General features: G+C 33.6%; 1 protein-coding gene across 2 annotated transcripts in view; it reads left to right on the top strand.

The window, feature by feature from the left end:
* The window catches only part of CYB5R4 (cytochrome b5 reductase 4), a 95,629-nt gene that overhangs the window by 54,648 nt on the left and 26,722 nt on the right, over positions 1-14,259 (top strand). For both annotated transcript variants that reach the window (XM_066358934.1, XM_066358933.1), the window contains exons 5-10: positions 3,424-3,453; positions 6,559-6,619; positions 8,291-8,348; positions 9,121-9,214; positions 11,789-11,821; positions 13,641-13,763. In XM_066358934.1, the coding sequence (XP_066215031.1) occupies positions 3,424-3,453; positions 6,559-6,619; positions 8,291-8,348; positions 9,121-9,214; positions 11,789-11,821; positions 13,641-13,763 (399 nt within the window). The remainder of the gene's footprint in view (positions 1-3,423; positions 3,454-6,558; positions 6,620-8,290; positions 8,349-9,120; positions 9,215-11,788; positions 11,822-13,640; positions 13,764-14,259) is intronic.

Below are 14,259 nucleotides of genomic sequence, written 5' to 3'. Positions count from 1 at the left end.
TAATCTTGGAAGTTTTCAGACTATGTATTTGAACTATTCAATCTTTATTTTAATTCTACTGGTAAACTGCTTCTAGGGTAAGGAGTAATTCTGGGCCTTAAAGTTTGAGAGCTGTGTAACATTTAAGATGATTCAGAAGATTATGAGAAAGCTGAAAAGAGGAAAGTAAAAGATAAAGATTGTTTAGAAAAAGAAATATTATTAAATTTAATAAGATGAGAAATGAATATATACTTTTTGAAACAAAATCAAGAATTTGTGTAAATTGTGTTATGAGGAGTTCTGTTTAAAGATATGGAAGAATTTCTGGAGAAAAATGGTTGTTAAGCACATTATAGATAGCCAGAGTCTTCTGGCAGGGCTAAGCAGTAAAGGAAGGGACACAGATTGATAGGTTTGGATCTTTTCACTAAGATCTCTGATAATAAGACTCAACTCATATCTAACAGTTCTGTGATATCAGTTTGTTGGAGTGAGAAGGGAAGATGAGATATGTACCTACCTGATAAATATAAAACATTCAGAAAGAAATGCTCAGTATTTGTCTTCCTGAAGTATTCTTTACAAGGCCTTTCTGGAAAATGCCTGTATAGTTTTTTAGAAACATAGCTACAATATTACTTCCTCAGTGGAGTCCTTCCAAAGTCCTTGGAAGTACAGGTGCTTCCATACCATCTTCTGCATACCTACTTTTTAGCATTTATCATGTTGTATTAAAAAGAACATGTTGACATTTTATTTTTAATTAGATTTACTTAATTTTTGAGTAACTAATACATTCATATGATTCAAGAGTGAGAAGTGTCCTTATTATTGTACCTTTTTCCTCTACCATTTTCTCCTTCCTTGCCCGCACGAAGATCACCACATTACTTTTTTTTTTTTTTTTTTTTTACAGAGACAAAGATAGAGTCAGAGAGAGAGATAGATAGGGACAGACAGACAGGAATGGAGAAAGATGAGAAGCATCAATCATCAGTTTTTTGTTGCGACACCGTAGTTGTTCATTGATTGCTTTCTCATATGTGCCTTGACCATGGGGCTATAGCAGACCGAGTAACCCCTTGCTCGAGCCAGCGACCTTGGGTCCAAGCTGGTGAGCTTTTGCTCAAACCAGATGAGCCCGCGCTCAAGCTGGCGACTTCAGGGTCTCCAACCTGGGTTCTCCACATCCCAGTCCGACTATCTATCTGCTGCGCCACCGCCTGGTCAGGCACGTTACTACTTTTATTGTGAATCCTTTCATCTTATCTTTATGCATATATAAGCAAACTGAATAAATCTTCGTATTTTCCTAACTTTTAATCCAAATGGTTTCTTAGTATGTCAGTATCCCTGTTAAGATGCTGATGAACAGATATTGTTAAAAGAGTGAGCATATTGATACAGTAGTATTTTTTTTTTTTTTTTTTATCCCAGGGGATCTGCCTGTAGCTCCACTCAGGAGAGGTAAACTAGATTGGGGTCACAATTAAAAATCCTTACCCAGCCCTCTTACCAAAGAAGAATGGAATGCTGATAGATCATAGTGCTAGCCTTCCTAATGAGTTTGACCTCTCCAGAAAGCAGAAGAACTCCAGAAGTTCTAACCAGAGTAATGCAGTTCACACAACATTATGAGAAAAGATAAATTCTCATGGCCCTGGAACCAACCAAATGATAGAATTAGTTATCAAGACAGAATAATATTTCTTGTTAGAGAGGAAAGTGTCTCATGTGACTAAAATGATTCAGATGTAAATATGCTTAATACCAATAGTCTTTTTATTTCTATGACTCAGTTTTTGAAAAGAGCCACAAAAGTGGACTAGTAGAGTTTTTATAGGTAATTTAGATCTTTTAAGTAGAATTTCTCTTCCTATTGCTACATTTTGTATTAAAAAAAAAGACCCAGGGAAAGTTATTAATTTATCAGAATGCAGAAAATTCTGACAGATGCAAATCAATTCAAGACAGGCAGAAATTAAGTATGTATTTTTTCACTAGAAACTAATTTCCTGGGGCAGTTTTTAAAATCTGTGAGCATTTTAGATAAAAACAAGTTGTTTTCATGACAAATGAAATTCATCAAACTGCCAGCCATGTGGAGCTCTGAAAATAGATTTACTTGTGATACTGCCAGTGTGCTCTTTGTTCTAAGATAAAACAAATAATAACAACTGCAGGAGCAAAGACAGGAAACTGACTAAGAGTGACTAAGCAGGGACAACAGTGATCCCTTGGAAATTGTAATGACTAGATTTTTATCTGGCATTTGATAAACAAAGCTCATTTTGAGGTATAATTTAAATGGTGTTCAAGTCTTCTGTGTTTTCAGTCAGTATTATTAACTCTAGCACTGACATAGTAAGAAGTATGGTGCTACTGTGTCTGTTTATGCTAACTCTGCAAATCTGCATATTCCTACATCTAATCTCGACTTCATTGCTCAAGAGCATGAATTTCATTCAAGTCCTTGACCTCTGATTTTCAGTCTTAAATGAGGGGATCAGATGATAATTTGCTATATGTTGTTAAGATCACTTTAGCTATGAGATTATTTTGGAAAATGGATCATATGGCCCCCTTAATTATGATTATTTTATGACAGGTAAATGAAATGGAGGTAATGATGGGATCTGTGGTTGATTGAAAATCAGAACATAAAAAATTTGAAAGCTTTGATTCAAATTTCTTTTTCTATAAAAATGGATATCATCACATTAACAAAGTGATGCCTTTCAGTTTACTATTGAATATTTTGTGTTAGCTTGTCATTCAATTTTTTTTTTAACCCTGATGACTTGCTGAGGGTTTTCTTTTGACCATATGGTATAGCTCTCGTGGTCAAGATACAGATTTGTGAGTTGGCTGCTGCCATCCTGAAAGAAAATATCTGTTACATTTTTTTTCTGGCTTTCACACTAATAATTGCATTGTATATATAATACATGTGAGAGTCAACATATTTGGGGCATTTTGGCCATTTAAATTTGGAGTAACAGTACTGATTTTAACTACTGATCTAGCTAAAAGAAAAATGTAAGGTATCAGTCTTTGGGTTGTTAATAATGTCTGTACATTTCATTTATAAAATATAATCAAATAAATTATGGTTAATTCTGAGTAGTTTAGAGTATGATAACCTGGAAAAAATTTGGATTTTTATATGCTTTCTAAAAAAATTAACCAAGATATTAGAAAAAAAATGTCCAAAGAAGTAGAAAAAGGTCCAGGGAAATGGAAGACAAACCCCGTAGTGAAGGCCTGGTAGTCTTCAGAGATGAAGCTTATTTAAACATGGGCCCTTACTTCTCTCTCAGGCCTTAAAAGAAAACCTTTCAAAAAAGAAGGGCTGATATCTTTAAATCAACAATATTAACTGGTATTCTCTTTAGCATTATAATATTCTTAACTTATTTTTTTCCCTAATTTACTGTACAGACTATCGTGAGGAAAAGAAAGTCTTAAATGGTAAGTCATAAATTTATAGTAATAATGAATCATACTCACTTACTTCTGTATAATATTGCTTCACAGAATAATCTGAGGTAGATTTTATATGTATGTATGTATACACACACACACACACGATGTCTTTACTTGCACACACACACACACACACACACACACACACACACACACACACACACATGATGTCTTTACTTGCCCAAACTTAGAGAATTTGACAGAACTTTATAGATCCCATATTCCAGCCGTTACTCTTATAGTAGTTCCTTCTGTGACATCCCTAACATGTGTTCATCAGCCCTCAGCTGGAGGGCTCATAGTCATCAGGAGGCAAGACAGAACAAGTCACCTCCTACAGTAATGGAGCTCACCTCTGTTATCTGCATATAGGTGCTCAGTAGCCTGTAATCTACTCTTCTCTGGGCTCAGCAGCATTGCTTTCTTCAACCAGTCAGTATGACTTGGAATTATGATTGAACTATATTAATGTATGTTTAGTAATAGGGTTTTTTTCTCTCTGCAAAAGAAAGTTTTAGAAATTCAGCTAATAAGCTAGATTGCCAGATGAGTTACCTTTTTATAACTAGAGAAAATAGTCTGTATTGTAGATTAGTTTATGCAGTTTGCAATGCAACAAGTGAAGTTGCTTGGCCAGTAGTATAACACTGCATAAATGAGGCAATGATCTTAAATGTCACCTGATAATTGGCTCTTCTGTGATATTACACAACAAACTTCATTTAAAAGACTAATTACTGATGGACCAGGCATTTTGTTTCCCAAACCATATGGCTTCCAGAACCTTTATTTTCCCATTGCTCTACTTGGATGCACTATATTTAACTGATATCTCAGTTAAACACGGCCCTAGAAATGGACTATAGCATATCAGTGGTCTGGAAGCACAGTTACCTCTTAAGACCTTAGATCTTCTAAGATTATTATATGTTCATAACATACATATATTAGCTGCCTCTCATATTTGGCTTATTTAAGTCTATGTGGTAAATCTGTATTTACAGATGTGATCTGCCTGCCTTCTGTATTGTTATTCATACAGTTGTTTAAAATACTGAGTGGGATAGACTACTCTAGTATTTCCCCAGAGACCTGATCCCTTCAAATTGATAACAGTCCATCAATCAGCATTTTGGGGAGAGAGTATTCATTCATTTCAGCCTACTTTATCTAATTATTGTACTCAAATCCACATTAACATCAGATTCCTTCAATTTATTCCGAGGATATTATGTGTAAGCTGTATTATCTGGCCTAAGATGTTATTCTCCTAATAATTTATATTTGTTTGGTACTTTGTAGTTGTTAGAATGTTTGAGAATTGTTTTATTTGCTTTCTCATGAGATTGCAAGACAGATTTCTTTACTAGTTTGAATTTAAGGAAGAAGAAACAATTTTTTAAAAAAAATCACAGTACTGACACTGACCTCACATCCAGATTTCCTGGTCCTAGTCAAATCATGTAAGATTAGAATTGACTCACGGTTTATGAAGTCTGTTAATAGTATTTTCTTATAAAAATTCTTAGATTGTGATGTGTTTGTTTTTTATTTATATAAGAGGCCTCCAAAAGATGTTATATATCTCTTAATAAAATATATTTTAGGGCTTCTCAAATAATTTAATAAGATTCTTTTCTCTTTTTTTTTTTCATTTTAAAAAGAACATGTTTTAATTTTTTTGTCTTATCTCTTTTATTATACTTGTAGTTTTATAGTGGAGCATTCTTCTTTAGACTCACTGCTAATTGCTTCATATTTTTGGCCTCATTTTGTCACATCTCAGAGACTTCCTTTGTTTATCTGACAATTAAGTGTATTCGGCAGAGTCACTTGGGAAGAGATGGACGATGAATGAGTAAGACCTGAGCTCAGGGCGCGCAGTAAGCCTTATCCAAAAAATGTGGCTGTTTGACACCTGTTGAAACACTTAACTTGTGTTTCAACAGAAGATTCTGTGACTAAAAAGAACCTTGAAAACCTCTAAACTAGCTTGTATTAAAGATTCCTCTTATCTCTAACTTTATATAATTACTGGGACTTCTAATTTGAGAATTTCAAAACTCACCAGTATGTAAACATTAATTGTTTCCTACACAGTTTGAAAAATAAAAGTACAATTAATCCAGTCGGCTTTTGAAAGTCTTTTAGCAGTAATACTCATTTTTCCAAACAAAATCTTACAGATAAAACAATGCACTCCTATTGTGAGAAGAGAATATTTAATGTTTACAAAATCTCCAGAATACTTCTATTCTCAGAGTTTTCTAATACAGTTTAAAAACCACGGCTTTAGTGGACTTTTAGAATGTTTTGTTGCTATATGCCCACAAGAATGACTGATATGAAAAAGAAACAAAACAGTACCACATATCAGTGAGGTTGTGGAGCAACTACAACTCAATTCTGGTGAGAAGTGTAACTTGGTACACCCCCTTCGGAAAACTCTTCAATAGTATCTACTGAAACTAAGCATATGCATACCCTATATACCTACCAGAAATGTGAGTATATGTTTCTTAAGAATGTACATGTATAAAAATATTTATAACAGCACTTTGAATAATAGCTGAAAACTTCCCAAGTGTCCATCAATAGGAGAATGAATAAATTCTGGTATATTCATACAGTGTACTACTACTCAGTAATAAAAAAGAACTACTGATGCATTCAATAGTATGGATAAAATCTCAGAAAGCTCCAGGTTTCATTTATTGCTTACTCTCAATCATGCTTATTTGATATAAGAACCGTAATGTTTATAAGGCTGGATAAAAGAAAAAGCAAAAGCTAGGCCTAAAGAGAACATATCATACGACTTTATTTTTAGAAAGGTCAAACACGGGCATAAACTAATCACAATATTAAAAGTGAGACTAGTGATAACCCTTGGAGGGATGGTGATTGGGAAGCGGGCAGAAGCAGGGTACAGGCAACAAGGGTGTCTTTTACTTTATGAACATTTATTGAGTGGTACATCTGTGATTTGTGTCCTTGTACAATATTTCCACAACTTTTCTAAAAATATTAAAAGAAAGAAAATGCTACATCTGAAAGCTGTGGCTATTCTATTTATTTTTCTTTATGAAGGTATGCTACCCAAGAGCCAAGGAACAGATACACTTGCCAAAGAGGGTCCTATTTCTCCAAGGTACACATTCTTGTTTTACTTTTTTAAAGTTAAATCAGTTCTAGACCAAAATGTACACATGAAAAAAAATGTGTACAAACAGATATGGGTTTGATTTATTGCTTACTACATTAGTCATGCTTCTTTGACACAGAGCTGTAGTGCTTTCTTTGTCAGACATTATTGGAAAATGAACTGTTCTGTAAACATGAGTTTTTAATATAACTGAAGTTTGATTCATTATATACACCAAAACTTTAAAAAAATAAAATAAAAGAATGGTCAAAAAATCTTTCTGAGAGAAAAGAGGGAAGAGAAGGGAAAGAGGGGAGGGAGGGAGGAAGGGAGAGAGAGAAGTATTATTCCATATTGTTGTACACCCATTGCTTGCTTCTCTGTGTGCTCTCAGGCTCAAACCAGCGAGTTCAGCCAGTGCCCTCAGAATGGAGCTGGTGATCCAGCATTCAAACTGGTGTGACCTCTCCACTCCAGCCAGCCAGGGCTCAAAACTTTTTTTTATTATAAAATATACATTCATGGTAGAAAACTTGGAAAATTCAGAGAAATACAAAGGAAAGTGATAAAAATCACTGTAATATATTTGCGTAATATTTTTGAGTAATATATTTGCGATAGAGAAGTGTAAAGTAATTCTAAGCATGTAGATTTTGTCATGTTCCTTAAGAAAACATTAGCCCTAGGTGTATACTCTTAATACTTGGTATATTCCACCCACTTTGATTCACATACCTATTTTCATATTCTCCTCTTTTGATAATATTGGTATTATGATATATTCTTGACCAGTTTTCTATGTCTATGTCATTAAGTATTTTATGAAAGCATTTTTGTCTGCATTTCATTATATGACCACACCATAATTTATTTGATTACTCTGTTTTTTGTATGTCTAATTTATTTTTAATGGAAATGTTTTAAAATGTATTTATTACCTCCTGTCTTAGTAAATTAAGTGGTTCATATATTTTTTTTTTCTTAATGACATTTTAAGTGCCCTCAGGGTTATATTTGTTCTTTGTAGTTTTTTACTTTTTCTGCCTTTCTTCCTATCTTCAGTCTATATTATATCAGTAGCATCTTGCTGTATTTGTTAAATCTGTTAAATTATTTCATATACAATCTGTTAAATTATTGTAATAAGTTCAGGGTCTCTTAAGGCCTCCTCAAGCCTACTTCCTCTAGGATTTACCTATGGGTGCCTATATGTAGGTAATAAGTACAAAACAGTATCAGTTTGATTAATAGTTATTACAAAACACAAGACTTAGTTTTACTAGTTACACAATAAGCAACCTTGATTAATTAATTTTTGAGTAATATATTTGCGATAGAGAAGTGTAAAGTAATTCTAAGCATGTAGATTTTGTCATGTTCCTTAAGAAAACATTGTGTTTTTTTGTTGTTCTGATAAAGGAAGATTTTAGTGAGGCTATGTGTATAAAAAGTGTCTTGTCAAAGATAAATTCTTTTTCTTAATACAAGTTGGAATACATGGAAGTGTGTAAGTATTTTAAATTTGGAAATAATTGCCATTATATAATAGTAAGACTACTGATTATTTGGAAAAAAAGTTTATCTAGAGAAACATATTTCTCACAACATTTAATGATTTAATATATGTTAATGAATGTGATTGCCAATATAATTACTCATTTCCTTGATATTTTACAGCTATGACTGGTTCCAAACAGACTCTTTAGTCACCATTGTCAAATATATTAAACAAAAGGTAAACACATCTTTAAAAATCAGGAAAAAAATTAGTTATGTACCAGGGTCTTTTCTAAGCACTTTTTTTTATATTGAGTTATTTACTTTTCACAAGAACTCTATGAAATAAATATAGTTTCTGTATGTTATAATGTGTTCAGTGTATGGTATAAATAAGCAATTTTTAACCTTTTTTATCCTATGGTACACATAAACAAATTATTAAAATTCTGTGGCACACCAAAAAAAAAAAATTTTTTTTGCTGACCTGACAAAAAAAGGTATAATTTTGATTCATTCACAGCAGATGACTATTATTGAATTGACTGTAGCTAATTTATTTTACTTTATTTTATTTTTTAGTAAGGAGGAAGAAAGGGAGAAGAAGGGAGAGATGAGAAGCATCAACTTGTAGTAGAGTTACTTTAGTTGTTCATTGATTGCTTTTTCATATGTGGCTTGACAGGCACATAAAAAAATAAAAATAATAATTTTTTGTGAAAATATTTATTAAGTACCTACTAGGCACCAAGCAATAGTCTATATTGTAGTTCCTATGCCTAGAGCTTAGAGACGAGTGGGAAAGGTAAATATTAAGCACAGGCAGGTATGTAATTCAGATTGCAATATGTGCTTTGATGAGAACTGGGTTGTAAGAGAGAAAAAATAAGAGTAATGTTTATCTCATGGGTTCTATAAAGAAGTGCCATGTGAAGTTCCACTGATCATGTAGTTGTAGAAGTTTGGAAACAATTACTTTTTAATTTTTCTCATTTTGCTTTCTATTTAAGGACATCAGTTTACACTCAGTAGTAGTTGATCATCAGTATGATTCCTTTAGAGCAGAAACAATCTTCAAGGATTATTCATATCTTATACATATTGGTAAGTACCTCATTCTTTATTAATTGCAACAACTCCAGTTTCATTTAAGTATGGCAATAACTTGGTCTAAAGTCTAGGTACTAAATATTTTATCTGCTGTTATTTTGGTTTAATATTTAATATGGTATCATTTTGGTTTATCATTTTTCATCAATTTTTTGTTTGTTTTTTTTTTGAGAGAGAGAGAGCGAGGCAGAGACAGGAAGGGAGAGAGATGAGAAGCATCAACTCATAGTTGCAGCACTTTAATTGTCCACTGACTGCTTCTCATATGTGCCTTGACTGGGAACACCAGCCAAGACAGTGATGACCCCTTGCTCAAGCCATTGACTTTGGGCTGAAGTCAGAAACCTTTGGGCTCAATCCAGCGACCATGGGGTCATATTTGCGATCCCATGCTCAAGCCAGCAACCCTGCACTCAAGCTGGCGAGCTCATGCTCAAGCCGGATGAGTCTATGCTCAAGCCAGCAACCTTGGAGTTTCAAACCTGGGACCTCAGCAGCCCAGATTGATGCTCTATCCACTGTGCCACCACTGGTCAGGCTCTGTTATTGCCTTTTTTTTTTCTTTCCTTTTTCTTTTTAGTGAGAGAGACAGACAGGAAAGGAGAGAGATGAGAAGTATCAACTCGTAGTTGTGGCACTCTTAGTTATTCATTGATTGTTTCTCATATGTGCCTTAAGTGGGGCACTCTTGCCAAGCCAGTGACCCCTTGCTCAAGCCAGCAACCTTGGATTTCAAGCCAGTGACCTTTGGGCTCAAGCCAGCAACCATGGGGTCATATCTGTGATCCCACACTCAAGCCAGGGACCCTGCGCTCAAGCTGGTGAGCCCGTGCCCAAGCTGGCAAATTCAGGGTTTTGAACCTGGGTCCTCGGTGTCCCAGACCGATGCTCTATCCATTGTACCACCACCTGATCAGGTTGCTTCTTCTTTATATTAATGAAATTGCTAGCAAATGGCACCTTTCCCAAGTTTAAACAATTAGATGTAATCAAAATCAATGTAATTCAGGAGGTACTTGTTAGCTTAGCTTTGTAAGACTTTTACTTGACACCTACAAATAAATCAGTCTCTGGAAGCCTGTCAATGCTTCTGATAGTGAGCACCCATCCTGAGGTGGTTTCGTTGGCCTGTTTTTTGCCGGTTCTGTCACAGGGGAGTCAGAGCTGCACCAAAACAGCATGGACCGCAAGGTTGTATTGTATCCCTCCATGGTCAGAGACCAGCCATGCAATTCACTTCTGTCTGTTTTGAGAGATTACAGATCTATCAAAAGAAAGAGAATCAGGACTGACATCTGGAATAAAAGATATCAGATTCTGAATCCATTTCTGACCCATAATGAACTTGACTCTAGGATTTTACCCTTTTCTCCTTTTATGAGTTTATATTCTCATTGGAAGGTAGACATAAAACAAACAAAAACAACAGCAAGAAGAGAATAATCTTGGTAATTGTTTTAAACATGAATTTTCTCATAAAGAACATTTTATTTACTTTTGTAAAATACAGACTAAAATCTCAGCTGATCAGGGTTCTCTTTGGTGCTTTGTTATTAATGATGTACCTGTAGTCCTGAATTTGGTCAGAATTGATGAATATTGTTTTCTCTCTTATTTTCCCACCATTCATAATCAACTTCAAACCTGCACCCTTTCTTCTAGAAATGTGTCCTATCTTGTTTTTTTTGTTACCTAAGAGACATTAGAAAACACTTAGATGTCTAGGGAAGTATATGTTATTCATTAGCACTGTCATAATTTTTCTTTAAGTCAAACCTCTGTGCCAGCATCTAGTGTGTTTCAAATATTACGGCTAATTTTGTTCACACTGTATGTAGCTAATATTTCTAACATACTTATAAACCAAAAAGACCCCAAAATAGGAAACTCTTGGTTGGTAATATTGGATAAGAAGACTAAAATACTATAAAATTTTAAGTTCCAGATAACCATATGAACACAGTGAAATTTAGAGCAAATATTTATAAAAATATTTCTTAGATCTCTTCCTTCTGGAATGTAAGTTCCTAAGGGCAGAATTTTTCTCTTTTACTAACTGCTGTGCCCATAACACCTAGAAAGTGCATGGCTCACATAGATGCTCAATAAACTTTTTTTAATAATAGAATGAACATTCAACTTTAGGGAACAGTAAGAAAGGAGAAACTGAGCTAGACCAGGTCTGGCCTATGTTCACATGTGCACATGCACACCAAGCATGCATGCCTCTCTCCCTGCTCTGCTCTCTGCTCCATTTGTGGGATATCAGTCTGGGACCATACTTGGAGTAATGTGGGTTACCCACCTGGGAGCAACTGAATGTTTACTCTTCAGTTAATAAGGAGAGAAATGGAAAAATGAAGACATGAATGTAGTGTGTTTAAATATTTTTGACTCTACATTTTGGTTATATACAATTTTTTTTCTTTTGATCTCTCAATATATTTTACTTACTTTGAGAGATATGAAATAGTGCATAAAATAACCCTTTAAATGGTTTTATATGATGTTCATGAACTGTATGACTTAAAGTTGGATTTTAACTAAATATATATTTTTCTTTTCTAGGGCTAAGCCATGAAGTTCAGGAAGATTTTTCTGGTAAGCTTTAGTAGAAAATAATTATATATATACATACAGATAGACATGTATACATACATGCATATAAAGTAGGAGGTATCAGCATTAATTTTGTTTTCATATATTCCTGTTGCAAAACAGAGACATGATGTTTTCTAGATAAACAAATACATTAATTTTTAAATATACTTTTCCTCTGATTTGTTTTTTTTTCTCCTGTTTCTTCCATCTCTTTACCCTTTTCTTTCTTCTCCTTAGAAAGTTTGTCTCCCTTTTATTCTTCCTTCTTCTCTCTGCCCTACTCCTGACATTCAGCTTATAGAAAGATAATGGACTAGATAGTTTATCTTGGGTTTGAGAGAAGATATTAAAGTATGAATATTGCTGCATATAAATACAGTGCGGATTTTACACAGCCCTTTAACAACAGAAGACTCACTGTAGAATTGTGATTTCTTAGCTTTATTTTAGATATAATAAAATTATATTTGATTTGCACATGATGATTTGATACAGGTATACATTGTGAAAGGGTTCACACCGTTGAATTAATTAATTAATACCATCTGCTCACATATTTACCTTTTAATTTTTTTAGTGAGAATGCGTGTTCTACTCTCAGTAATTACTATTTCAATTATACATACACAATATTATCAACTGTAGTCACCATGTTATATTGTGGATTCTCAGATTATTTATATTATGACTGAAAGTTTGTGCCCTCCCCATTTCTCCCCCCCCCAACCCCTGGCAGTCATCATTCTAATCTCTGTGTCTTCCAGTTCACCTTTTCTTTTTTCTATGATTCCACATATAGGAGATAATGATGTCATACTTACCTTCTCTGTCTGGCTTATTTCACATAACATAATGCCCTCCAGGTTTACCTATGTTGTTGCATGATTTCCTTCTTTTTTAAGATTGAATAATACTCAATTAGATAGATATTTTTTCTTGTTTTAAAGTACTGTCAGAATACCTTATATTGGTTCTGTCTCCCCTTTTCTATGTGTATAATAACTATAAATTACATAAATTTAGCTCTTTCAAGTCATAAACCATGTTTTTATGTTTGGTAAGCTTCACATCAGTGTTTATTGAATTGAATTCAATGTTTATCAAAAGAAGTTGTTAAATTGCTATGAAATTTTGTGTTTATGGTAGGGAAGAACAGACATTGTTTCTAAAGACAAAATGACATTAGGTCTTTAAACTCACATTCAATTCATAAAATTTAATCAATATATAAAAGTATACTTTATTAATTTACCCATATATTCTAAACTATTTTAATCATTCAACAATAAAGGTAATATATAGGCTTTCAGTTATCAAAGATTCACATGCACTTTATAGGAACTCATTCTACTGAGGTGGTTCCTGTGTTCATTCGACTCAGTATTGGTGTACTAAATTTACTCATAAGAAACTCTCAGATCCCAACTAAGAAATGTTAAAAGGGTGTAAATTAAATTTACTTTTATGGGTCCATTCAATGGCTAATTTATATATGTCATTTCCCCTCCCCCCATTTTTAGCTATATGTTAATTAGTTGCCATGGCTATATTTGAGTTTGTATGAAAGCTAGCAATACATATTACTTTGGTCCTTGTTGAATTAGCTTGAAAAAGTTCATCTGAATCTAAAATACGTTATATTTAACATCATATAAAGTATAAATAGCTTTGGTGAATATGTGCACAAAATCTTATTTTACTAATAATCAGTGTCATTTATAAATACTAGGACATTGGAATTGTTTGAGAAAGATTGGTTTTAAAGTAAATTTTTATATTTAATATCAATGAACATAAATGAAATTTATATTCTTTTCAGTACGGGTTGTTGAGAATGTGGGGAAGATAGAGATTGCCCTAAAGAAAAAGGAGAGAACTTCTTGGGAATGTCTTGGTCATCCCCTAGAGAATCATAATTCACTTATTCCAAAGAAAGATACAGGTATGCTCTGCTGTTATTTTGCGTCCTGTGTTTAAGAAATTGTGGTATTGGTGATACATTTGTTCCAGAGTGTGGAAGGTCACTTTGGGATGAGCAAAAGGGTCCTTGTATCTATCTCCCTCTGAGAAGTTGAAATGGGACACTTTTTTTTTTTTTAACAGAGATTAAATTTCATATTCTATCTAACATTCAGGCATAACTACTTTATTAGGTAATAATACCTAAATGGGGAGGCCCACTTGTGCTTAGAATGTTGTCCAACCATTCACTTCTTCAGGTTTCAGTTTATACTTTGTATGCACATCCATTTTTTCTATTAAAAAAGACATGGTTACTGTTTTTCTACTTGCCTAAGCCACTTTCTCAGTTTACGCCTAAAGCATATCATGTATTTCCTTTCTTCATCTCACTTCTTCATTCACTTCCTTTGTTTTTTAAGCATTTTATCTAAGTATAACATTTATAGAAAAGGGCGCATACTTGATTCTTTTCTATA

This window comes from Saccopteryx leptura, chromosome 1 (assembly GCF_036850995.1).
Source record: "Saccopteryx leptura isolate mSacLep1 chromosome 1, mSacLep1_pri_phased_curated, whole genome shotgun sequence".
In the NCBI taxonomy this organism is placed as follows: Eukaryota; Metazoa; Chordata; class Mammalia; order Chiroptera; family Emballonuridae; genus Saccopteryx; species Saccopteryx leptura.
This window is presented reverse-complemented; position numbering and strand designations above follow the sequence as displayed.